This window comes from Stigmatopora argus, chromosome 5 (genome assembly GCF_051989625.1).
Source record: "Stigmatopora argus isolate UIUO_Sarg chromosome 5, RoL_Sarg_1.0, whole genome shotgun sequence".
Lineage (NCBI taxonomy): Eukaryota > Metazoa > Chordata > Actinopteri > Syngnathiformes > Syngnathidae > Stigmatopora > Stigmatopora argus.
The window spans coordinates 6023933-6051903 of record NC_135391.1 but is presented as its reverse complement, the minus strand read 5'-3'; the positions used below and the strand labels follow the sequence as shown (position 1 = coordinate 6051903).

Below are 27971 nucleotides of genomic sequence, written 5' to 3'. Positions count from 1 at the left end.
TGTATAATTCTCATGGATGCCCCGCCTCTTAGGCTGCTGCTTTGCGACGTGTGGCCAAAACAGCAGCTCTGCAATTCAGTCTGACAGCAAACACAGACGACGAAGGATCTCTCGTGAATGAACGATTGCACAAAAGATCCAAAGAAAAGCTTCATTTTCCCCCAACTCGCCATTACGGAGTAAAGGAATGTGACCAGTAACAGCGAGTAAAGACTGGGCAGCTTGTGCATGTGGATCCATAATTTCCCTTCCTTCCCATCGCACCATGGAGACATTAGGACATGAAAAGCTAAGTTCATTCTATTCTTTTTTTGGGCCTTTTTGTCTTTAATCTGCTCGTCACCAGTGTTTGTCTGCAGTAGAAATAGAACTATGGTTGAACCGGTAGGGTTTGTGGAGGCTTGGAAAACCCAGTTTCCTGAGTCGGATCCACCATCCATGGCGTTGAATTCTATGGGAGATATTGAACAGGAGCTGGACAAATGTAAGACATCCATCAAAGAGTTGGAGACTGAAGTCAACAAAGAGCGGTTTAGGATGATCTACCTGCAGACTCTATTGGCAAAAGAGAGAAAGTCTTATGACGGCCAACGTTGGGGGTTTAAAAGGATTCCTCAGGCAAGTGATGGAGACCTTCCCTGCGAGCCAAACAGCCAGATGTCTCACAAAGAGGAATTATTAGCAGTACAGCCACAGTCAGCACCTGGGAAGACAGGGAAATGGTCCCCCCATACAGAGGGAGAGGTTGAGGTTGCCAAACAGAAGGCCGGCGAGACGGAATTGTCCGATTTCCCGGTGGGACCGGGTTCTGTGGCGGCTTTGAGGTCCAACTTTGAGCGCATCCGGAGAGCGAACTCCCACACGGTTGGTGATAGCAGAGGCTTGTCAGTGATCGGAGGGCCAGACAAACCTTTCTACGTGAATATGGAATACCATTTCGATCGAGGACTGGTCAAAGTTAACGACAAGGACGTCTCCGAGAAGATCAGCACGCTGGGCTGTCAAGCCATGCAGATGGAGCGCAAGAGGACTCTTTATTCTGTACCCGGGAACTTGTCAGCCACCACGGAGGACGTGAACATAAACAAGTGCATTCAGAGGGCCCGGTCCACCGAGGGGAACTGCGGTTTTAATGGGTCCTATGACGAACCAGAGGTTAGCCAGCACTTCCTGAAAGATGGTTCCACTGGGGGGAAATCTGAACTGCAGTCGGTTGAGTGTCAACCTTACGCCAGCGTGTTCGTCGGGGGGATGATGACTGAGGGGGACACTCGAGTGATCCACATTAGAGACCACAGCGTAGAGGAGAACACTCGCCATACTTGGCCTCGATGCTCTTGCTCACCTACCGGCTTTGAAGACGACGGCGGAGGAGGAGGATACACTCCAGACTGCAGCTCCAATGAGAACTTAACCTCAAGCGAGGAGGACTTCTCCTCGAGCCAGTCCAGCCATATATACAAAAGTCGCTCACCTTCGCAGCAGTCGTTTGACAGCAGCAGCCCACCTACGCCCATTTACCAAAAATGTCTGAAGCAGCAGGTGGGGATGACCGAACAGATCAGACATAAAGCAGCCCTCCTTTGGGCTAGCGATGGGGAGTCCACCACATCAAGCAGGACATCCCATGACAACAGTGTTCAAGGCGATCTGGGTAAGTCTGTAAAGGTCCATTTTTGGGGGGTTTCTCAAAAAATAAAAAATAAACACACTAATAATCCAGAAATAGGTCAACACAATTACCGTAAAAGCCGCAATGAATAGCAACACAATGGCTTGAAAACAGGATAGTTGATGCAGGTCTTTCAGTTTTGTTTATAAATGACCCGACAAGGCCTAAATGTAAAATATAGGCGCTTTTTGGTGACTTAAGATCCGCAAGTCAGTTTATTTATTGCCATGCACCCGAGTATGAAGGAAGTGCTTCGGATTCCGAATGCGGAAGTACTAGGTTGCATTCATAGCCTTAGGGGCACGATGTCTTTGGCTATGTTCAGCATGATTGCCTTTGACTGCTTTTCCCTAGCCCCTCACTCGTTATAGGCAAAAGAATGTGAAAATAATCCTACTCATGTTGTTTGTCTTAGCAGAAATTGGGCTTTTTGGGAAGAAGATGCAAAATACAGATCCAAGAAAGCTTAAAAAAAGAAGAGATCGATAAGCACTCACCGCCCCAGAAATAGCAAAGTTCAGCAAAATTGTTGTATTGATGCAAAAACGTACAGAATTCCTGGGTACTAAGATTTAAAACATAGAATGTTTAAAAACACACATACAATATAATATAAAATCAAATCAAACAGTACTAATGGGCTTGTTAAAGTTTCACTTCAGACTTCCTGGCTTTGCTTTTGAGATAACATTACTGTCTAAAACTCCAGCATTCTTTTGAATTAAATGACTGCCTAATACGCTAAATATAGCTCAGAATTTTTTGAGGCTAAGATTATTATGCAGTTATTTATTTATTATCAACCTGGTGAGAACGAAACTATAATGAGATGACCTACAAAATGCTTGATGAAATGCATATTCTTCGCAGCATAATGAGCAATAAGACACGTTCTCCCCAAAGCTTGGTTATGAATGTTAAGCTTTAAACAGCTTTTGCTACAAACAATACAACAGTGGGAAGAGATTTTGACTATGTCACAGTTCACAAAAAAGCACTGATTGACACATTCGTTGATCATTGATACAGATTAGGATTTTTTTTTTTAAGATGACCCATACTATTTTTTTTTTTTCTATCCACTTTTGCTCGTGTCCCATTGAGTGATAGAATGCACTCAGAGAAAGGCCATGACATCGGCACAATCTGCCCCCAGGCTTCCCAGTCACTTTAGCTTGGTCCACTCTAGTGTTTCTGTGTCAGCACACATCAGTGTTGTTGTCCTTCGTGCCGATTCGTTAACTTAAAGGGGTTTGTCTAGCGTGATAAATTTAGGGAGTCTCTTTTGTAGCGGGAGGTCCTGAATGGAAAATCCCTGACAACTCGTTCAAAAAGAGGATTGACTGGCTTAAAATGTCACACGACTTCCAATCGAAGTGCTCGCCATTGGTGCTTCCTGTTGTTACGCGTGAACACAATGGCAGAATTGGGGATTATGAGAAAGTATTGACTTGGTAACAATATAACAATGTTAAGTGGGATATGAAAAGTGGTTTGGCCAATTGGGGGATCTCATTGGGAAAAGTCGGGAGGTGTTTTTTTTTATTTGTCGTGTTTCAAGGGTAAAGGGGCAAAAATTCTGGGGGAAAAACGGGATTGGACTACAGGAAATTGTTTTTCTCGGGCTCTCGAAAATCATCCAGTGTGGGTTGGATTAAGGCAGATGCACAGAATGTGTTGTTATATAAAGTGATCCAGTCCAAAGCTCTTGGACACAAAGCATGTGACAAAACAAGCAGATCATGCGTGATCTAATCGGCGTGAAGTGTAAGCTAGCACGCCTTTGGGACGATTGCAATGCACAATCCGGCGGTCATAGACGTCCAATCAGTTTGAGTTAGGAGAGATGGCAGTGAGTGATGTTTCAATCAAAGTCAAAGAAGTTAATAGTCATTTGTTACACATTAAATGCATGTCGTACTGTAGAAAGTAGGCGGCAGTTTAGTTTTTATTATTTTTAAATAGAAATAGCGACTTTTAATATTCTTATTTTCTGCATTGGTGATGAATTAGGGATTTCTTTTGAAAAATGATTTCAGTGTTAACCTAACTATTATTAGTTATCGATTGGTATGTCAAGCTATTTTAAAAATGTGGAAAAAATCATGCAGAAAGGTAAACCTGTTTTTATAGTGTATATAATTTGGATACAATTGGGTTAAGTATAATTAGCATTTTTTTTCTTTCTTTAAACCAAATGAATAGTTTTTCTTTCCTTGCTTTACCAAACTGTTCACAATATAGTTCTAACTATTATTTGAGACTTTACACAGTACTTTAAATTGATTTTGAACACAACAGTATTACGCAGTTGCCCCTGGACAACCGTTCCACCTTTTCACAAGTTCCCCTAAGAAAATGAATTGCTAATCCACACTTAAAAAGCATTACGTCTAACATTTTACTTAAGGCACCATGTTGCCTAATTGCCACACCGCCTAAAAAACGTTTTATAGTCATGCCCTAAGTTTTTTTCCCCTAAATTTGCAGCCTGCAAGTCAGAGCAGGTCTTATTACATCACTCAAGACTGTTTTGTTTATAATTGGTGCTTTAAAAAGGGCCCACCTTCTTGCTTTGGGGTGTTCTTCTGGATTCATGCCCACTTGACTTTTGAGTGTTTTATTTGTGGACAAACTTTTTCCAGGTTGGAAAGCTTTTCAACCTTTTCCTGTTTCAAATTTAAACAGTACAGCCCTTGTAACGTTGATTCTGACCTTGATGTGTAAAATTAATGGAGTGTCCCCGGCTAATGCACACGACAAAATGCTGGAAATGTTCACGCTACTGTTCTCCGTGGTTGTGGCCTCCCTTGTCCAAATAAGAATTAGTGCTGACAAAAAGGCGCAGCTGTTTCACGTGAGCCTTGTATAATGAATTACCAGATGTCTGGATTCACTGATGTTGTAATAGCATTTATGCGCACGTTGCCGGATTAAGAATTACTGCTCACTACCAATAAACTGGCCTTTGTTGTGGTTAGGAACTCGCGGGGAGCAGTGGCGATCGCATTCTTCTTTTTTTCAACTTTTATTTAAAGAGTTCTGGAAAAAAACTATACCTTGATCTTGTATTTGTAAAGACGCTAGGGTTGGGCTATCTGTTTCTTCTGTCTGCAGGTACTAATGTTTTTTTTTCTCACTATGAACTGCGTTGCTCTCTTATCCTGAACTTAGAGGGATCGTTGTCCCCTGGTTTGTGGTTATCTGGGCCAATTGTCTGGCTGTATAGAGGGGAGTTTCTGATTGGCTTAGGCGCGCTTTAAGGAGGCCAGTTCTCTGGTGGGCCAATATTGCCATAATTAATCATCATTATGAATTCTAACTGGCAACGAGGAAAGTTGTATTGAAAGCGGCTTGAAGATATATCTGGCTCTTAGGACTGTAGTGTGAGGCTCAAACTAGTCCCGGTTTATGCAATTGTGTCAATATACTCTTAAGTGCAAAATTAACAAATGCAAGGAATAGTTGGCCCTTTTTTTCTTCATTTTTTTATATCTAGTAGATAAAATTACAGTTGCCTGCACTGCGTTAATTGAGAAGGTCACTGATTTCGTACTTTGTTTGGCGCCTATTCTTTGTCATTTGCTGAAAAATGCACATATTTGCTGTTTTTATGCTTTGGTAAAAGCAGGTTAATTGCAGTCTGCTACAATGTAATATTTTAAACAATAATGTTGTATTGCCTTTACTGGGATCAGATAGAAATTCAATTAGAAGTACTAATATTTGTAAATAGCCATGCAGATAGTAAATTTGAACATCAAACAGCATGATGTATGGACATTGGAAAACATGTTTGGCCTCAATGTGGCTCAAGGGAGTTGCTGTCTGTAGGAATTTACAGCGGGTTGTTTCCAAATGATATCAAACGGTGAACACCGGGGGTTTTCCTTTTACGTATTCAGTTTTACCGTTGAGCCTTAATACTAGTCTGACTCTCAGCTGATTACAACGTCCTTGTACTTGAAGACATTGATCAAGGCATTTTCAAAGTTGCTTAAACTGTACTTAAATGAAGTCAGAGTCAAACGGTAATAGCCCAACTTGACAAAAGCCATAATTTAAATCAGTCTTGCGACATGATTCACTGTTATCCTGCATTCCAGCACTGACACCTTTCTTGACTGTCATGTTGTTTGTCAATGCATCTGTCTTGGCGTGATTGCTTACTGCATCAACCGGTTTTACACCTAGTCCTTATATGCAGTCAGTTGGCGGACTATTTGCTATTTAAGGTTCCTCAAGATAGTCCAGACAGACCGATCATTGTACGGAAACAGCAGCACCTGAAGCGCAGTGGTTATTGACGCTAAAGAATGCAGCCTCACCCTTTCCTAGCGTAAACGTTAGCCCACCGGAGGAAGTTGTGTTGGCAGTTCTGCCTCAGTGTGGAAGTGCGATACACCTGTTCCTCTGTGCAGTTTACAGTGGACTCTATTCAAAAACTGGCAGGCCATCATGACAGCAGGTCCAGCATCGCCAGCTGCTCTCACAGTAAAACCTATGAATGGGCTCCTTTGTGTTGCCTTATCTTGAAACGGGGGGAAAAGTTGTTTAAGATATAAGCCAGACTAGACCGCACATTGCTCACGAGCTCTCCCTGATAGCTTGTTTACACAGACGCTCTGCTGTAGATAATTGGAAAAAATCTTTGGCATGTTTATGAACTTATGGACCTCCCCCCGGGTCGCTGGTCCTCCCTTTAGCGTCTCTGCTCTTGCTGTCTCAGCTCCCCTCCTTGGTCACGGTCAAAGGGGCCTCTGTTGCTGGCTGGCAGGCAAGTGCGAAGGAATGTCTCAGCTGCTTGCAGGGTGTGCAGGGAAACTGTAATAATGAAATGCTAAGTGTCTTACAAGTTCACCTCTCTCTTAACAACCTGACCTGTGGAGCTCCTCGCCTTAGTAGTCAACACAGTTTGTTTTAGACAAACTTGACACCGTTTGCTCAAGTCATGTCTCTTTAGTGCAAGGGTGTCAGACTCGGGTTGGTTCGCAGGCCGCTTTAACGTCAACTTGATTTCACGTGGGCCGGACCATTTTAGATATAATATTTAGATTATTTTTTATAAATGGATTAAAAAAACTGGATTAAAATCCCTGAATATTCAGTTTTTTATAGATCTAAAACAATGTTTACTTTAGCTTTTTTTATTTTTAGATTTTACAAAATGATTTTTGAACTAAAAACACAGAAAAAAATGATTAAAAAAATTACAATTATTGATTTAAAAGGGGGAAAATCAGGAAATTTAATATACATCTATACTCTTCATTTTAATTTGATCCTAAAACAGAAAGTCGGCACTCTTGATTCACTTTCCCGGTCCACACAAAATGATGCGGCGGGCCAGATTTGGCCCCCGGGCCGCCACTTTGACACGTGCTTTAGTGCATAGAGACATTTTATCAATGGCAGTACTTGTATAGCCAAGCAAATGTAAGTATCCCAGTTTGCCCACCTTTTAATACACAGTGCTTCATGCACCTGTGTTCTAGTCTTTTAGAGTTTATACATGTCGGTTTAATTAAACTGATGTCATAAAATTGCTGCGATTGTACAGACTGATAGAAACAGAATGGTAATTAAAAATATATATATCACAAAAGAACTGTCCTTATTGTAGGGCACAGGTGTCAAAACGCAGGTAGTTCTGCTTAGCAGACATAAACAACCTCAGAATGAAGCCAAAAGTGCAACGTAGCCCGCAAATTTGACACCTCTGCAGTAGGTCTACTGCAATGTAATAATCATATTGGTCTTGAACAAAGTGTTTTTTTAAAAGTGTATGTATTGCCAATGTTTTGACAGATTGAAACTACTGTGCTTTATTTCTTTTACGAAGCATCTCAGGCCGTAGTCTCACCACCCTGAGCTATTTCGACTCTCTGATGAGTAGGTGCGTTGGGCTGGGCAAGCCCACTTACTAACCCATACTGTTCACTGGCTGGCACTAATTTTAGGCTGGCCTACAGCAGATCAGAGGCACGTGTGGGTGGCCCTCGCCGCTTCTAGAGGCCGTCCGACCAACGAATATTTTTAGTTTGTGACTGCGAAGATAGGATTTACAACTTAGTTTCTGTAAAAATCAATATAACTACCATATAACACGAATTTATATGCATTTGTTCGCAAGAATTTTTCCTTCTTTTCCGAACCGCGTATCCTCAAGGGTCGCGGGGGGTGCTTAAGCCTATCCCGGCTAACTACGGAGACACCCTGAATTGGGGATCAGCCAATTGCATGGCACAAGGAAACCATTCACGCATACTTTGGGGCAATTTAGTGTTCAACCAGCTAGGCTAGCATGCATGTTTTTGGAATGTGGGAGGAAACCAGAGTACCCTGAGAAAACCCATGTTCTCAAATCGCTAGACGTTTAATTTTGAATGCGTGCGAGAAGCAGAAGCCCTTCCCGGAGGTCTAAACACACCGATCAATGACCTGTCAGGGCACTGGCCTTGGCTTTAGCCCAGCAGCCATACACGGGATTATGGATGCCACTATCCAGCTGCCGAATTCAAATCAATAAACCTCTTTGCCATGTTTCATATCGGTTGAATCCCAAAATAGGTGATCACAATGTTGAGTGAGTGCAATGTTTCTGTTATCAGAGTACACAATGTCAAAACTGATGTTCAAATTTGATCAAAGGCTGATGATGATGATGATGTCAGACATTTTCGCATGAAAAAATAAAACCGAATGATTATCTGCGCGAGTGAATCACTGATTTTGTAACAGTCTCAGATGTACATCTGTCACTGCCTGATACCGTCGTTTATCTCCGTGGATTAGGATTAAGGATTTATGATGTCTTTGCTTTGTCATCAATAGCATCATCAAGAAATCAGCCTTCATTTCGGTCTTTTACAAGCAAAACAAAACGGGTTCAACCTCGCTGTCTTTTTCATGGCAGTGTGAATGAAAAAAAAACAACTAAATCTAAGTGTAGCACCAAAAAAAAACCTGGAATAATCTTGAACTAATTGCAGTCACATGGAATTCTTAAAAAACATAAAATTACAGAGTTGAGTTCCAGTCCGAGTCAAATACGGCATCCCGTCGATCCACAGCTGGAGGGTGCAGCCCTTATGTAAGGTCATTAGAGAGTATTTGTTTCAGCTTTACTGCACGCTTGAAACCATTTTTTGCAGCTTTAGAAAGACACTCACTGGTTGGAAATGGAACCTTCTACCCAGCTGCACTAGATTTTCCGATACTCTCACTGGGAGTTATTTTTTTTCATTGTGATGTCTGAAGCACATCAAACATCAGTGATTTATGCCGTCCGTCTTGGTGAAGAACCCAAAATATTTTAATCGTATGTCGGAACTAAATTCCTGCGGGATGAATAACTGTCTATGGAAGGCAGGTGTGTCCTAATTTGTTGCGGTGCAAATTTTTTGTTCTGGTTTCCTTCAGATGGCCAGAAAAGTTAAAAAAAGACTGAAGACCATGAAGTTACAGTAAGGATAAAAAATAGAAAACATGGATTTATAATGGGAAAACAAAACTGCTGTCAAATTTTGTACAACAAATTACAATGACCTAATGCAGAAGGTCTGTTTCCGCTTTGATGCTGAAAATGAATTCCTGAATTTCCCGGATAGAACTGCCTGGACACTTCCTCAGTCCCTATTCTTGTTACTTTGACATTTATTTGATATCCCTTTTCTCACCCGAATGGAATAAAAACAATCAGTTCCATACCTGTCAACCTCTGCCGATAACTGCCCTTATAAATGATTATGATTCCCCTTACAAACCCCCCAAAAAACCTTACAAACACCGTACGAGTCGTACGGTGTTTGTAAGGTTTTTTGGGGGGTTTGTAAGGGGAATCATAATCATTTATAAGGGCAGTTATCGGCAGAGGTTGACAGGTATGCAGTTCACACTGTATAAAAATGCAAGTCTTACCGATTATGGTATGTAAGCAGGGGCGCATCTAGAAAAATATTTTTGGGTTGCCGAAAAGCTGAAACTTTTTGAGCGGTGGCAAAAATTTCACTATAATACATTATTGATTCTGGATATTTTTATTTCAGTTATAGAAAACAATACAAATGAGCGTTAAAGATGAAGAACTCACAAGGTGCACGGCTGACACAATTGCTAGCTCCAAAAATGACATTCTGTTATGGTTTCGTAAAAAGTCATTTATTTTTTTAACCACATTTCTCTTGCGTTTTCTTCCGTTGTAACAACTTTAAAAAAAAAATTGCCACTTGCATTACTTGACTCGATTAAACTCTAGTAGCTGACGTCACCTTGTGCTGCATTCACTGCAGTCATACCTTGAGATACGAACTTAATGGTGACTGAGCTCATATGTCAATTTACTCTTATCTCAAATCAACGTTTCCCGTAGAAATGAACTAAATACAAAGTGGTTCGTTTTGGACCCATTGTTTCCCTTAATTCTGCACTGGCTAACGCAAAAACAAACACGGAAAAAATGCAACGCTCCGCCCAGTGCTCCTAGAGATCTTTACACGAGGGCGATGTGGCGAGAAAGACGGTGCGCTGAAATCATAATCAGCCTATCGCTGTCTCGTATGCTCGCATTTCCAAATTTGTCTCATATCTCAAGGTAAATATTTGCTCGGAATTTTACTCGTACCTCAAATTCCTCGCATGTCGGGGCACTCATATCTCAAGGTATTGCTGTATTGGAATTTCTGACTTGTAAATGTCAAATTGATGCTGGTGGATGGGCTCATGTATGTAGGAGATAGTGGTTGGCGCTGAAGTTTCTGATTGCTGTAGGATGTGTTATTCATCCTTTGGCAGACTTGATGGATAATCTCTCTGAAACACAGAGTGGCCTTTCACACAGGACTTCCCCTGTGTACCAGTCCTCGTTGTTTGGACGGTTCTCATTTCTGTCTCTCTCATACACACACAGACACACACACAGACACGGTCAATACACATCTCGCCCTCTCTATTTGTTGGACTCCATTGTCAGAGAGCCACTGTGGATGTCACTTTGTTAAATGTGCCTTGGTTTCCCATGGCTCTTGAGAGCAACTCCTTTTTATCCTCCCTTCCTTTCCGGAATCCTCTCTTTCCTGTTTGCAAGCTTTTTATGAGCTGCTCTTGGCAGGCCTGTCATTCTAGAGGATGCATGCTATTTTTTTTTCCTTTTTGAGATCCAGTCGTAGACAAATTGACGAGAAAATTGATCATTCTGATAAGTGCTGACGACTTGGTGAGTCATAGACAGATGGCCATAATTACAGGATGCAGGGTTCTAAATATTGGAGTGCAGTAAATACTACTATTCAGAGTTTTAGACTTGCTTGTGTGCATTTTTGCCTTTCAATTCTGACCGCGGCAAATATGGATTTTTTTAATTGAATGAATGAATAAACTAATTAATACAAATTGCAACTGAAAATGTGGGTCCGAAACTTTACTATAACTTTCTTTAACTTTTGGAATTTTTGTATTCGTTTTATATCTCGAAAATAACCTGTATACCTCTAAAATACCTCCTCTTGTATACATATGTATGTATGTGTGTGTGTATATATATATATATATATATATATATATATATATATATATATATATATATATATATATATATATATGTATATATATATATGTATATGTGTGTGCATATATGTATATGTGTGTATATATATGTGTATATGTGTGTATATATATGTATGTATACTATACGTATATATATGTATGTAGATGTATGTATATACGTGTATATATATTTATGTATATATGTATGTTTATGTGTGTATATATATATATATATATATATATGTATATGTGTGTATGTGTGCGCGTGTGTGTATATATATATATATATATATATATATAATATTTCATGCAACATGCTTATTTATTTATTCATTTACTTATTTATTACCTATTTATCTATGTTTAAAATGTATTTTCCTGTGTCTGTAGTCTCACCCTCTTGCTACTGTGAGAGTGAAATTTCCCGAATACGGGATGAATAAAGTTATCTAATCTAATCTTTATACTACAGATAAGCACACACATAATATGCACATTTACATTGAACTAAACTGTTACCATATGTGATATGATGTTTTTTCTTAATGTTTTACTAGACTGTTGATTGCGAAACAACTTTAAATATTATGTCTGCTCCTATTTTTGACAGATACTGAAGCCGCCTCTCCATCATTTAATTCTGACTTGGAACATTCTAGTCAGGATGCGCTCTCCCTCAGCGGCTCTCCTCCTTCCTCGCCTAAACTCCAATCAAAAAGTCGAGGCAGCCGAGACATGCACTTGTCTGGTTCCCTGGAGTCTGCTCTGCCCTTTTTTGTATGTTTGTTTTTAAATAAATAAACATTGACCCCGTTTATTGCCACTTTGAACTGAAAGTTTAAAAATAAGTCCCCTATAAGTCATTATTCGTGCATGAAAGAGTTCCAGATCCCCCAAGAAATGAAATTTAAAAAAATCACACAAGTAAAATAAATGACTAAGGCTTGTTCAATTTCTAGACTGGAAACAAAAGTATCTTCTTTAAGATGTCACAATGACTTAACACTTGGAATGAGAACTGCTACTAAGTGTAATAAAATGTGTTTCCTCATGTAACACTAATATTTGGAGCATTAAGTGTGCAATCAATTTGACAGTTTCATACCTGTCAACCTCTGCCGATAACTGCCCTTATAAATGATTATGATTCCCCTTACAAACCCCCCAAAAAACCTTACAAACACCGTACGAAACGTACGGTGTTTGTAAGGTTTTTTGGGGGGTTTGTAAGGGGAATCATAATCATTTATAAGGGCAGTTATCGGCAGAGGTTGACAGGTATGCAGTTTACACATCCATCAACATTATGACTGTCATATCCATGTTTATGTCAGGTTGAACTGGAACAGGAAAAAGGTGTGGCGATGAGAAAGTGGGTCCTCTCCGGAATCCTGGCCAGCGAGGAGACCTACCTAAACCACCTTGAAGCACTTTTAATTGTACGTTGAACATGCACGCTTTTTCCCTTTTTAGTTTCAGGTTTGGATTCAAAGATACTGTTTAAAAAAAAAAACACTGAAGTTCTGATTGACCTCTGATCTTATTTCCTTCGTAACATCATATCTTTTGTTTTCAAAAGCCCATGAAGCCCCTCCGGGCCGCAGCCACGACATCCCAACCGATGCTGAGCATCCAACAGATCGAGACCATTTTCTTTAAAGTGCCAGAGCTCCACGAGATCCACAAAGATTTCTACTACGCCCTCCTCCCTCGCGTGCACGACTGGAGCATCCAACAATGTGTGGGAGACCTCTTCCAGAAACTGGTATGATATCATTTCAAGCTTTCCCATCTTCCCCCCCCCCCCGATTGACTTCAATGACTGAATTGTCCATATAAACAAAGGGAATCATAGTACGAACATTTAGGCGATTACCAAAGAAAAAGAGTCAGGGTAAAAACATGTTCAGGCTCATTAGCCACAACTTGTTTGCCCCTTTTCCTATGATGTCACATGCGGGCATAGAAGTCGAAAATTGGGAGTTAATTTTGTGCTTCGTCTGAACGAAATGAGAAGAATGAGATTTTTTGTCATGGCCTTTCTTGTTGACTTTACGTAGACTTTTTTTGGTTTTCCAGTGTGCACGTGTGAATAGACTGCCTGGAGTCATTTTTTAGCCCCATAAAAGCATTGCCTCACCACATGACAAGCAGTAAAGAAAAGAGAAAAGGTTCTATAGGAGGTTGCTGGAAAAGAGCTTATTTCATGTTGGCACGTGATGAAAAAAGACATTCATGGATGGATTTTTATGTATACACACAAAACAAATCAGGTCGTTCTGGCTTTGCCTCTATTTTCTTTCAATTTCGTACGCACAGCAAATTCCCAACTACTAAGTTTTTTTTAAAACTATTTGACAATAAGGCCTTTGACCTCAGTGAGGATGTCGAATGTTAAAAATAGAAAGGTGGAAGAAGAAAATGAGAAATTAAAGCGGACTCTCTCATTCGCTCATCCCTTATGAAGGGTCAGAACCTAGTTTATTTATGGCATGCTTTTTAATTTAATCCTTAATAATCCCTGTTGTCCCTGAATTTGACTTCTCTTCCTTTTTAGAATGCAGCAATTGCATTGTGCCTGCCTAATGTTAAGGTTCTTATAAATGACCTGATTGGCTGCCATTGACGGTGACAGACGTGCTTTCCATTTTGACTGGTTGGGGCTGGCAGCAAATGATCTCAATGGATTGGGCGTCTGTCACCTTTAATTGGTGTTTTGAGTGTATATCTATGGTAGGCCTGCACACTATATTGTTTGAACATCGCAAACTTTAGTTTTTCTTCATAAAAGCACCCATAAAATCCCTTTTATGTATATTTGGCAATCTCCATCATTCCCAGATGAACCTCCTTAGCCAAGATTAAACGGTTTTATATGAATAGAATGTGGTCGTGGTGAGTTAACCAGTCTTTCCTAACAGAGCTTTTCCATTCATCCGCTGAAAAAAGCTTCCATTTTTAATATTGGAATAAATTGTAACCCTCAAAAAGTCACATTGTCAATTTTATATTTCAATATCGTTATTATTTTGCTCAGCACATACACTGTGACAGTCAATGGGTTAAACAGCTATGTGATGAAATGATCATTCAAGATTTTATAAGAACATAGTCCTGAATGACGGTTAATTTATGAGCAGCTGACTACAGTCATTCCTCGATTATTGCGACTTCACTTATCGCAAATTCACTTCTTCGCGATTTTTTTCGGCTATTTTTTTTTAAAGTGAAAATTCACGCTGAAACTTGGAAGTGGAAGCCACTCTTGCTACTAGGACTTAGCACTGAAGAAAAAAATTTTAGTTATAATAGGGGTGACCCTACTTGGCGATTTTTTAATTATCGCGGCCATGTCTGGTCTACATGAACCGCGATATTCGAGGGATTACTGTACTTTTGATGGACAATGCAATACACCGAATTTGGATTCTCTTGGTGTTCTGCAATGAATCTCATTTGGAATCTGTCCGTGTCCTGCAGGCCAGCCAGCTCGGAGTCTACCGGGCATTTGTGGACAACTATACGGTTGCCGTGGAGACGGCAGACAAGTGCTGCCAGGCCAACACGCAGTTTGCACAGATATCTGAGGTATGTAATAACAGCACGCACAGCGGGAACTTGCACAACTTGAGCGTTTGATGCCGCGTAGCCGCTTGGGACAACTGATGACGGAGCACTTTGTTGTTAAGCGCCACAAAAGCTCTTTGCCACGGCGCTGATTGTTTTAATTATACAATGCTTCGGGGCATTGGCTCCTATTTGATGTTGCCATTATGTCTTCCTGACAGAATCTCAAGGTCAAAAGCACAAAGGATAGCAAAGACCAGTCAACCAAGAAATCTCTTGAGAGTGAGTATTTTAGTGAAATGACCATTGAGTATTTTGAGTCCGACCACTTTTTTTTGCTGACTCCTCCTCCTCCTCCTCCGTCTGCAGCTCTTCTCTACAAGCCCGTAGACCGGGTGACACGCAGCACACTTGTTCTGCATGTAAGTCAAGCAGCGTTAATGCTTGCATGGCGTTTTGGGATTAAAAATGTCTTGTTTTGGTTTTAGGATTTATTGAAGCAAACTCCCTCCAGCCATCCCGACTATCCACTGCTGCAGGATGCCCTGCGTATCTCGCAGAACTTCCTGTCCAGCATTAATGAAGAAATCACGCCGCGAAGGCAGTCAATGACCGTAAAGAAGGGCGAGGTTAGTTGATCACCAGCTATGAAAATTAATAACAAAATAAAATGTAGAATCAACACACTCATTAACAGAGAATCATTTTTAACTGGGATAGGTACCCTGGTAATACTGCACTGTAAAATGCCCTAATAATTGAATTTTATAGGGGTTTTTTTGCAATAATAACCACTCTAAAGTCTCACAGTTTTGGCCTCATTAGGGAGATTCATTCAATTATTGTCGGCAGTAATTGAATTGAATTTAATGCACAACATTTAATCTATAAATTGATTTGTTTTCCAATGAACCAATAAATTTTTGGCCAGCTTTACAGTCATAAATTCTGGGTTCGAATCTCAACTCAATATTTCATTCTAAATATATTTTAAAATCTATTATTCAATTATATTTATTGAGTTGTTTTTTTAACTGTGTGCTTATGTTATTTAAAAGAGTGTCCAACAAGGGAATGCAGCTACAAATATATGAGGGTTTTTTTCAAGTTGTTATGATCATTACTAAGGTAAAAAAAAACAATATACAGCACAGCTGGCTATTGCAAACAACGTTTCAGCCGCCCGTTTTTTTTATTCCAACTGATTTCGAGCCTTATTAGTGCGCTCCTTGTTTCAATCAAGCTTTCTGTGTGACTTATTAAACAGCCAAATAGTAGCAAAAGGCAAACCTTAAAAGGACAGACAATCAATCTGCCAAAAATCCAAATTGAAACAGTGTTGCTTTATACACTGTTCCTAATGTCAGCATGACATTCCGCTAAACGCCGATTCTCCAGCTTGTTTATGGACAAAGGCTTCAGGTAAAGTGACCTTACAAAAATCCTTCCGCTCTTCCACTTCATGGTGGGTGTTGACGGTAACTGGCTGAAAGTACAAGGTGTCCGGAATCTCAAAAAAAAAAAAAAAAAGCTGGCCACTGACTCATCCGACCGAGTCGGGTCTGTTTAGTTGTGAAGGAAATGGAGCAAAAAGGAAGCTTATGACTAACCAGTGCAAACACAGGAGGCGAGGGTCTCTCAAATGAGGAAGGCCTGTTGATTAGCCATGAGTTTCCTCCCGTCCTTCCCAAAATTCACTAGTCCACCGCCCCAAAAATAACCTAAAAAGCCACTTATTATTACTGAGTCGTATTTCTAACTAAATTCGCTTGGTTCAAATTCTAACGCACATGTGTCAAAGTGGCGGCCCGGGGGCCAAATCTGGCCCGCCGCATCATTTTGTGTGGCCCGGCGAAGTAAATCATGAGTGCCGACTTTCTGTTTCAGGATCAAATTAAAATGAAGAGTATAGATGAATATTAAATTTCCTGATTTTCCCCCTTTTAAATCAATAATTGCAATTTTTTTAAATCCATTTTTTCTGTGTTTTTAGTTCAAAAATCATTTTGTAAAATATAAAAAATATAAAAAAAGCTAAAATAAACATTCTTTTAGATCTATAAAAAACTGAATATTCAGAGCTTTTAATCCATTTATTAAAAAAATCTAAATATTATACCTAAAATGGTCCGGCCCACATGAAATCAAGTTGACGTTAACGCGGCCCGCGAACCAACCCGAGTCTGACACCCCTGTTCTAATGCATATAAACCAGCAGAGTTTAAAGTCCACATTGAATAGTACTCATTTCTCAATGTCACTAAAACCAATGAGTAAAAACAAAAGGGTGCACTAACAGCTGTTTTTTCCATTGGATTATTGAGCACTGGCCATCCCCGTTGTGTCATCAAAGCAATAAGCGGATGTAATCCAACCAAGTTTTGAAACCAGGGCAGAGTGAGGTGCCTCTTGTCTGTCCTGCATGGATTTCCTTGTTTTTGTCAGTGCAGTTCGTGTTTGGCAACATAGCCTCCCTCACATGGGCAGTAGTGTCACAATGTAAACAGCCTCCACCCAGAGGTTAAAGTGCGGAAAACTTGGAGCCGCCCAAGAATGCATCAAACAAGAGCAGCAGGCTCTGATTATAAGATTCAGTACTCGACCAGAGCCAACATTTTTGGGGTATTTAAAAAAAATAGGAAGGATTCGATTGTGAAAGTAATCCGTTTATATGAACTTTCTCACTTGGAATTCTCCTTTTTGTCCATTTCATTAGTTTGTTGGTTTGATTTTTTTTGTCATATTGACACCCGGATTCTAAAAATTAATTGGCATATTGATTTGTGAAGCACAATTAGTAGTGACATCATTTCAATGTCAGTTTGTTTGGAAGAATGAATGGTTTCCATTAAACCACAGGTGTCCGCTGCATCATTTTGTGCGGCCCGAGAAAGTAAATCATGAGTTTCTATTTTAGGATCAAATTCAAATGATGATAAATGTACATTACATTTCCTGATTTTCCCCTTTTTAAAATCAATCATTGCAGTTTTTTAATCCATTTTTTTCTTTTGTTTTTAGTTCAAAAAGCATTTTGTAAAATCTAAAATTAAATATACAAATATTTTGCGTTTTTTCCGTTTTAAAAAGATTTTGTTTCCATTTGAAATAAAAAACATGATTAAAAGACATTTTCCAATACTAAGAAAAAAAAGCTCAAATAAACATTGCTTTAGATCTACAAAAAGGGACTATTTAGGCCTTTTGATCCAGTTCTATTAATCCAATTTAGAAAAATAAAAAAAATCTAAATATTAGATCTAAAATGGTCTGGCCCACATGAAATGGAGTTGACGTTAATGCGGCCCGCGAAGCAACCCGAGTTGACACCCCTGCATTAAATGATTGGAAATTAGAAACCTGATAAAATTTGTAATTTTGGCAAATTATCGTTGTGCAATGAATCGGTATTTTATCGCATCATCGTGAAGCCATCGCAAAGTTTTCTACTTTTTGGAGTTGCGCAACAGAAAAAAAATAGCTGTTAATGGTTGTTGTTTTTAAAAAATATGTTCATGTGTCATAAAGTGGGTTGGCTGTGAATTATTCCGATTTTTATTAGTCCCATTTCAGTGTTATTGGTGATGTAACTTGTGTAGTTTCTGTAACAGTGTTTTTTTTGTTTTGTTTTTTTGTCAGAATCGTCAACTTCTGAGGGACCGCTTCATGGTGGAACTGGTTGAATGTTCCAGGAAACTCCGTCATGTCTTCCTCTTTACTGACCTGCTATTGTGCACCAAGCTGAAGAAACAGGCCGCCGGGTGAGTGCATCAGTCCGACCGAGTCAAAGCCTCCATGTCATTTGAATATTCCACTGGTTCGCATTCTACCTAAAACTCCTTCTCGTTGAAGCTGCTAACGTTTCGCAAAACAAACACGTGGCGTCAACTGAATGCACAATTTGTTCCATTAAAGGAAAGGACAACAGTATGAGTGCAAATGGTACATTCCACTGGTGGACCTGACTTTTCAGACCATTGAGGACTGCGAGTCGACACCGATCCCTTTGGTTCCGGATGAGGAAATTGATGCCATGAAGATTAAACTGTCCCAAATTAAGAATGATATCCAAAGAGAAAAGGTAAGTCAGCTTTAATGCTTTCATTTTAAATAATCCACCTGTAAAATACGAAAACGGGTCATTTATTTGTAAATTCAACGGTCCTTTGGAAAAAAATGAACGAATCCTTGAAAACATTTTTTAAGGGATGACCCTGATTTGATCATACAATTGAAAATTGGTTCTGGTCAAATAAGGTAAAAATAGGCGGCCAATCCATTTTATTTGGGAGGGCTGACAGCCAAATTTAAGAAAGTTTGTAATACACATTTCACTATAGACCTGTAAAAATAGATCTATTTATAGATATATAATAGCATAGTTTGACGTTTTGGTACTGGTTTTGCGGTACACGGTTGATTGGTCGCCGGTCTTTTGGTCGCCCGGAAGGTTATTAATAATTACCATTTAAATCGTTGCTCAAATTCCCTAAATACAAACTGTGAATTACTATTTAGTCATACTTAATGCCCTATTAATTATTAGGCTAAAGAAAAGCTCCAAATTTCCCGGACTTTTATTGTTTTTTGTTGGAGAACTTGTTAAGACCCTGACTGACGTAGCTTCTTAAAGGAACAATGCATGTACATACAAACTCTTATACACTCACACGTCGGCTCTGTGAAACTGCTCATGGCCGTTGTTGGCTTTTATTGATGGGTAGACCGTGTTGTTTTACCTTGTTTTGTCGCCTGACTTTTGGTCGCCGGTCTTTTGGTCGCCCGTTGTCACGGTCCAGGCGACCAAAAGACCGGCGACCAAAAGACCGGCGACCAAAAGACCGGCGACCAAAAGACCGGCGACCAAAAGACCGGCGACCAAAAGACCGGCGACCAAAAGACCGGCGACCAAAAGACGGCGACCAATCGACCGCACACAGGTTTTGCTTGTTCAGAAACCGCAAGTGCTGGATGTTCCTATAGTAGTAAAACAGAGAATCAAACTTTTTTTTAGTGTGTTTTATTTTTCTCAAATGTTGACGCCCCAGATAGATCAATCTGTATGTGAACTCTCTTGAAGTGTATCTCCTGCTTCTGTTCATCCCCAGAGAACCACCAAAGGACCCAAAGTGATGGAGCGGCTGAGGAAGAGGTTATCAGAGCAGGAGTCTCTGCTTCTCCTCATGTCACCCAACATGGCATTCAGGGTGGCGAACAGGAATGGCAAGGTCTGCAATGGCCTCATTTTATTTTGAAATTCGAAAGCCTTTTTGAATGTTGTGATTTAGCGGCTCCAATATTGCTACTCCTGAATTTATGTGATGCTGTCATCTGCTGTTGAGAGCTTGTCATTGCAGTACTTGACCACTTTTTGTACCATTTCAGGGTTTCACATTTCTGATCTCGTCCGACTATGAACGTGCCGAATGGAGGGAGATCATTCGTGAGCAGCAGAAGAAATGCAAGTTATTGTACTCAAGATTTTATAGAATGATCCCATACTCCTTTATCTGAAGTTGTCTCCTTTTGTCTTCTAGGTTTCAAGAGCTTCTCTCTAACATCTCTAGAGCTTCAGATGCTCACCAACTCGTGCGTGAAACTCCAGACTGTCCACACTATTCCACTGACCATGTGCAAAGAGGGTGAGTTCTACCGTTTCATCAAACTAGCACTTGACTAGTTTTGATCTAAAGCTCAAAATTTGTGTTTCCCGACACAGATGACGAATCTTCTGGACTGTACGGCTTCTTGAATGTCATTGTGCACTCTGCATCGGGTCTCAAACAAACCTCAAGTGAGTGAAACGCTGGCCTGTTTTGGTTTTTTTTTCCCGCAGTTAATTCCTTCTACGTATTCGAGGCTTGTCAACTGGAAGAACAGCTGCAGGGAAAAGTAGGATTAGTCAGGAACACTGCGTACACATTCTTTAAGCTTCTCTCACTCTTTGCGTCAACTCCAAGAGAAATACTTTTTGGACGGCAACGCGCTCGTAACATAACATAAACAAATTTAAATGAACTTGGATTACGACGCAGACACACTCAAAAATCAGTTTAATCTAACCTTACACTAAATTTAATTCAAATTTTGGTTTACATTTTGATACCTTTCTTCTCCCGGGTTGGCTCTATTTGCCCCGCCTCCACCCTGACTTTCAGATGCAACCTATCGAGGGTTGTTTGGTTTTGTCTTCCCTTCAAAATATTCCCAAAATGATGCACGAAAAAATTAAAATGTTGAATTTATTATTTTATTAAACAAATAAAAGTGGGGATGTTTCTCATTGTGTTGATTTTGTGCCGAGGTTGAAAAACATACACACACGATCCAGGGGCGGGGCAAGCGCGCGAATTGTCCGTTCGGCGAAACGTCTGTTCGGCGAACTGTCCATCGGCGAACTGTCCGTCGGTGAAATGTCCGTCGGCGAAACGTCCGTCGTCGAAACGTCTTTCGGCGAATCGGCCGGTCACGTAATATAGCTAGATAAGATCAATGAGCATTGTTTTGCATTATTAATACCTCTCCAATTCTACCATGTCCTATTTATTGTATCTATCAGACCTTTACTGCTCTCTTGAGGTGGATTCCTTTGGCTACTTTGTCAACAAAGCCAAAACGCGTGTGTACAGGGACTCGACTGAGCCTAGCTGGAATGAGGTGAGACTTTTAGAGGGAGAGTGTTTACATGGTCTTTTGGTCGTGCACTGATGTCTATTGAAATTGTGACAAAACGTGACTGTCTGCTGGTTTCTTTGCAAGGAGTTTGAGATTGAGCTGGAAGGCTCCCAGATGCTGAGGCTGCTCTGCTACGAAAAGTCTTGCGGCAAGCCCAAGCAGAGCAAAGAAGATGGAGAGATGACGGACAAGATTATAGTCAAAGGCCAGATTAAGGTAGGTTGTCAAAGTTTGTCCACCTAAATATGTGGACACCTATCATGTATGGATTTGTTGTTTTTAACATGTATAGTTATGTGCTCAAGATGCAAACATCCTTGATGCTTAGATTGGACAATAATATTTGGGGCGTAAAGGAAAACAGAAAACAATCTGAAACGTGCTGAAGAAAGCTCTAATATTAGTTATAATCAACAAACAAACAAAAATAAGTAAAATGAGTAATTGCTATGACTGGCTGTTGTTTGCAGTGGTGATTTGTCATATTTGTCATGGTTGGTTTTTACATAGTAGTTCTTAAAACGGGGAATAATTCAGTAAGAAAACAGTTTTTTTTTTAAATCAAAACAGGCAAAAATTATGTACATTTTTTTTAAAAACGGGGATTCTACAGTTCAAAAACTTTACGTAATTAAAAAAATGGAAATAATTTTTAGATTCCCCACCCCCCAAAAAATCTTTTACAAACAGTTGCCAGACCTAAAACTACAAAAAATGGTGTTCATCTGTAATTTAGCAAACTGCCTTATTCTGAAAATGTCCCAAATAAAAAAAAAAAATGTATATATGGGCCACCAAATCTGCCGTTTAAACAGTACTCTAAAACTAAAGCACATTGTGAAATCACCCCCTTTTTTTGTGGAATTGCTTCACTGTGGCGATTGATCTGCTTTGCTGACCCCAAGCTTTTTTTTTGTCTAATCATGCCTGCGGGTCTCTTTTGGCCATTGAAAAAGCAGCGACGTGTGTGTGTGTTAGCTGGTGGGTCACATCGGATTGACCTTTAATAGAATGTTGTGACAGAGGGTGGATTAGACTTTGGCTTGACCAAATGTAGCCGTTGGCATTGGTCCAGAGAATGCCGCAGGGAGGAAGACACAAAGCCCCCTTTGATCCACTGGTCAAGGGATTTCCCAGTTGTACCATGAGATGGTGGGCTACAACATTGTCTGCTTTGGAGGAAAACAAGTTGCATTCATTCATTTTCTGATTCCTTACAAATGGGAAAAAAGTGTACTCCTGTGCGAAAAGAGCACATTTAAATCTAACTGTTTTGATGAGTGAATTTTAAAGGATTTTCATGGCACAGAGCAGGGGTGCTCAATACATATAATGCGATCCACCAATAGTACCTTAGCGATCGACGTAGTAGTTAGTTTTGATCCAAGGTTTGAATTTGTAGTAAAATTTTATATGGGACTTTGCTGGAAACAGCGCCATCGTGAGTTCAAGCACGATTACTACCTGCCCATACATCTAGTACAGGGGTGTCAAACTCATTTTTTGTCGCGGGCCACGTGGTAGTTTCAATTACATCTGGAGGGCCGTTATGTCTTCCAACTAGGCTGCCAAAATTAATCGATTAATAAATTGACAGCTTTCTCGATCGTGCTAATCGATAGATCATTTTTGGACATTCAAATTAGTACAAATTTTTGCAATTATTGATTTAAAATGAGGAAACACAGGAAATAATCTACAATCTTCATTTGAATTTCATCATAAAACAGAAAGTTGGCACTCATCATTTACTTTCTCGGGCCACACAAAATGATGTGGCGGGCCAAATTTGGCCCGCGGGCCGCCACTTTGACACCAGTAGTATACAGCATCAGCATACATAACTGCTGAGCTCTCAAAAAAAGGGGAGATGGCGCAAAGTTGGCTCCTTGAAAAGTAGATCTCATCTCATTTTCTGAACCGCTTTATCCTCATTAGGGTGGCGGGGGGTGCTGGAGCCAATCCCAGCTGTCTCCGGGCCAGAGGCAGGGGACACCCGGAATCAGTGGCCGGAGGAAACACACGCAGGCCTGGGGAGAACATGCAAACTCAGCACAGGCGGACCCCAGAGCTGTGAGGCCGACACGCTAACCACTCGCTCCACCGTGCCGCCCCTGAAAAGTTGATGTTTGAACAAAAAAGCTTGAGCACCCCTGGCATAGAGCGTCCATATGCTTTCGATTGCCCCGTTGGCATTGAACACTTGTGACAGTGAGAAGCAACAGCAGGCGTGAGCATGCCGATAATCAGGGTAGGAGGGGATTCTAAAGTAATCTCTCCAATCCAAGTAGAAGTAGAACAACACAAAGGCAGTGTGGCTTTATTCCTTGTTTTCAATCCTGCTGGAATAAGCACTGACTGCCTTGCAATGATTTTAGAAAGTCGGGTAAGCATTGGTCTGGGCTTCTTCTTTTGATGAAGATTTTTGACAAGTCATGCAAGATGGACATGTTAGCGACTTTGGTTTTTAGTGCGGGCTCGTTGTTGTCTTGCCTTAGGATAGATAGACGCAAGGACATTTTCGAAAGTTGACGGATTCATGCCAGGAAGGATGAGCGAGTGTTGTCCCGTTGAGGAAAGTGTGTGTCAGATAGTCTCTGGATTGGAGGAAGAGGTCCATATGGCACCCGGGAAACCCCAAAGTACGGGAAGCCGTCTTTGGGACAGAGTCCGTAGCAGTCTGCTTAGACCCAAGGTAAACCTACAAAGTCCATGGATTTGCATATTGTTTAAATATACAGAAACACACGTTCGTGTCCTTCCATTCTAATTCGCTAAATACCTTCAAATTCACTATAATTCGGCAAATGCCAATTTTTTCAATTTTTCATCAACTGTTTTGAAATAAAAAAGACACTATCGATCATATTTTGCATTGTATTTTCACAGTTGGATCCTCAAAACTTGCAAAACAAAGATTGGCAGAGGACAGTCCTGGCGACGAATGGGGTAAGTCACACAAGATAAAGTGGCTTAAATTCAATCTGCCAAATTTTCCTATTGTCATGTTTACAAGATATTTATCCTTTTTTTAGGTTGAAGTAAAACTTTCAATGAAGTTTACCAGCAGAGAGTTCAGTCTCAAGCGGATGCCTTCACGGAAACAGTCTGGCGTGTTTGGGGTGAAAATTAATGTTGTGACCAAGTGAGTTGTTCGATTATCACACGTTAATCTGCTGAATTCACAAATTTGAGGCCAAAAAGATGACATCTAGTACTGCTCAAAAAATTAGAATACGGTCCTGAAGGGTTGTTGCATATTTGCAGTCGAACTTAGGTGAATTTGACATATTAATTAAATTTAAAAAATGCAAAACAGTGTATTTTTGCCACAATACAATTTGTTGGTGTCATCATTTCTGTTAGATGGCCAAAATTAAACAACTTTTACCTGTTATTCTTAATTTTTTGAGTAGCACTGAATATTTTCTTCATTTACACTTTTCGGAATTTTGATTTTTCAGCACTTTTAGGTGTCTTCATTTTTTTTTATGCCTGTATTGCAACGTATATAATTTCCGTGTGCGGTCTTTTGGTCGCCGGTCTTTTGGTCGCCCTGACCGCGACAACGGGCGACCAAAAGACCGGCGACCAAAAGACCGACGACCAAAAGACCGGCGACAAAACAAGGTAAAACAACACGGTCTACGCATCAATAAAAGCCAACAAAAAGCAGTTTCACTGAGCCGACGTGTGAGTGTATAAGAGTTTGTATGTACATGCGTTGTCCCTTTAAGAAGCTACGTCAGTCAGGGTCTTAACAAGTTCTCCAACAAAAAACAATAAAAGTGCGGGAAATTTGGACCTTTTCTTTAGCCTAATAATTTATAGGGCATTAAGTATGACTAAATAATAATTCGCAGTTTTTATTTAGGGAATTTGAGCAACGATTTAAATGGTAATTATCAATAACCTTCCGGGCGACCAAAAGACCGACGACCAATCGACCATGTACCATAATTTCAGAGTCATTTGAATGCATGGTTAAACAAACCAAAAAACAGCTTCCATTAAAGTAGAACCAAGCAAATGTGGTTGGTTAGCCTGTTGAGTTCGGTTTGCTAAGAGGTTTTTTTTCCCTGTTCTGTTGCAGGAGGGAACGCTCCAAGGTTCCCCTCATCGTGAGACAGTGCGTTGAGGAGATTGAGGGCCGAGGAATGGACGAAGTGGGCATCTACAGAGTGTCGGGTGTGGCCACTGAGATCCAAGCTCTGAAGGCAGCCTTTGATATGAGTGGGTTTCACTTCAATATGGCAATAATAAATAAATAAATCTGACTTAAACATGAATTGCAACTGATCTGCCATTTGCGCTGGAGATTTTGACTCACTTCTTCTGCCTTCCTCACAGACAACAAGGACGTATCCGTCATGATGAGGGACATGGACGTAAACGCCATCGCCGGCACGCTGAAGTTGTATTTCCGCGAGCTGCCGGAGCCTCTTTTCACGGATGAGTTATACCCCAACTTTTCTGGAGGCATAGGTCCGTCCGTCCGTTACTAATTCAACTTGATTATTAAGCATTTTTTGTGTGGGCTTTAAAGAACTACTATGTCATTCTGCAGCACTTTCTGAACTATTATGTCATTCTGCAGCACTTTCTGACAGCGTGGCCAAGGAGAGCTGCATGCTCGACCTGCTGCTCTCTCTGCCCGAACCCAATCTGGTCACTTTTCTCTTTCTGCTTGATCACCTGAAAAGGTAAAACAAACATATGGTGTGTTCTGAAAATAGATGAGTAGTGATGTGACTGATTTTCTGTGAAGGGTGTACATCAAGGATGTCAGATTCAATTTTGTCGCGGTCCACGTCATACTTACAGTTTATTCAATGGAAAACCTTGCCTGTTTTTGTTTGTTTTTTATTAAAAAGAAAAACTAATGCAAATATATTTTTTTACGTATTTACAATAAGAATAACAGGGGGAAAGAGTGAGTTTTTTTGTTCAAATTTTTTGATTAAAAAAAAACATTTGATTGGGAAAAAAAAGAAAAATGCTTTCCAATTATTTTTTGATTTTTTTTTTACGCCTCTTTCCAAAGAAGTGAAAAACATTAAACATTGCCTTTTTATTTGTCAACTTTTTTTCATTTAAACACATTAATTTGAATTAAAATCTAACTTTTTAAGGAAATAAAAAGAGTCAATAGTCTATCTATAATCTTAATTTTACCATGAAACACGATTTTCAAAAGCGACGTGCCGGGCCGTATCTAGCCCTCAACCCGCCTTTTTGACACCCGCGGTGTACAGTTGGAAATAAGAAATTGACATCCAACAGCAACCAAAAGATTTAACACCAAATCCTTCATGTGCTCCTAATAAGGGTGGCCGACAATGAGAGTTCTAACAAGATGTCCCTGCACAACCTGGCCACCGTTTTTGGCCCCACTTTGCTTCGACCGTCCGAAAAAGACAGCAAAATCACCATTAACAGTTCGCAGCCCATTTCCATGAACGACAGCTGGTCGCTGGAGGTCATGGCTCAGGTAGCGTATGCTCGGCAGCCGGCCAGCCTGGAGTGAAACGCCAACTGCTCACCCATGTTTGTCCATTTGTCCATTGATCTTGTTAGGTGCAAGTCCTACTCTACTTTCTTCAACTGGAAAGCATTCCGACACCTGACAGCAAACGGCAAAGCCACCTTTTCTTTCCCGAAGTATAGCCGTTATTTTTAGACGGGATGACTGATGCACAATTTTGCCACTAAGTGGAGCCGTCACTTCACCAGTCCAGAATGCGTCATACTGGTTTATCACTAGATTGTATCTTTTTAACGCGTTCAATATTTTTCCTTTTTTTTTAAAAATATTTTATGTTTCATGATGCAATTCATCCTCGTCCGCTATCTTCATATTGTGGATTTGTAACATTGTCGTTGCTTTAATAATTTGCCACGGTGGAATAGTGGGATATTATTGGATGGACGTTTTGATGTGTACTGGCAGTATTTGGCCCATAAATGCTCGTGCCACGGATTCCTGCTGATAACCAATGAAGCAAACAGTTAATTTTGTTTTTACGTCGACTTTAATTAGTTTGTCAAGTTGGAGACGGAAATGTGCAGTTAGCACACAACATGCAGGCATGTTGACAACAGCTGAACTGGAAGAGATTAGATTTATTTGTCAAATTTAGATGGTATGTTTTAGTCATGTCTTGCTAAAATGCTTGAATTTTTTTGAATTATTAGTTGTCTGTGTTTTTTAAAGCCTTTTTAGTCAGTTCTTTTTTTGTTGTTGTCCCTAATGTAATTGTTAGTTTCCATTGGATTTGTGTAACTTTTTACTTCTCATATTCAACAACACTACTAACAGGCCAATTCCAGTATTCATTTTAAAAATGTCTGACAATGTACAGTGTTAAAATGAGTACCAAATCATTCCAAAAACTTTAACATCTGTTTGCAGAAATGTTTTGTTTTTTATTCCATGGATGTTTAAGACTGCTTCTAGTGAACACTGACTAAAACTGTAACATTTCTGTAAATAAAGAATTACTTTACAACAGGA

General features: G+C 40.1%; 1 protein-coding gene across 2 annotated transcripts; it reads left to right on the top strand.

Annotated features, from left to right (window-relative positions):
- The first annotated feature begins 18 nt into the window (after positions 1 to 18).
- LOC144074310 (breakpoint cluster region protein) lies at positions 19 to 27971 on the top strand. 2 transcript variants are annotated; one of them, XM_077600676.1, is made up of 23 exons: positions 19 to 1654; positions 11826 to 11992; positions 12550 to 12654; positions 12795 to 12980; positions 14696 to 14803; positions 15004 to 15064; positions 15152 to 15204; positions 15271 to 15411; positions 18422 to 18543; positions 18698 to 18863; positions 19891 to 20010; positions 20168 to 20243; positions 20320 to 20424; positions 20502 to 20576; positions 21342 to 21439; positions 21542 to 21673; positions 24347 to 24406; positions 24493 to 24602; positions 25551 to 25690; positions 25808 to 25942; positions 26055 to 26160; positions 26786 to 26948; positions 27035 to 27971. In XM_077600676.1, the coding sequence occupies exons 1-23, from the start codon at positions 373 to 375 to the stop codon at positions 27122 to 27124; spliced, it is 3801 nt and encodes a 1266-aa protein (XP_077456802.1). In that variant the 5' UTR covers positions 19 to 372; the 3' UTR covers positions 27125 to 27971. The 2 variants fall into 2 exon arrangements, with proteins under 2 accessions (XP_077456802.1, XP_077456803.1); XM_077600677.1 differs by lacking the exons at positions 19 to 1654; positions 11826 to 11992; positions 12550 to 12654; ... (11 more) ...; positions 21342 to 21439; positions 21542 to 21673 and adding an exon at positions 23308 to 24152.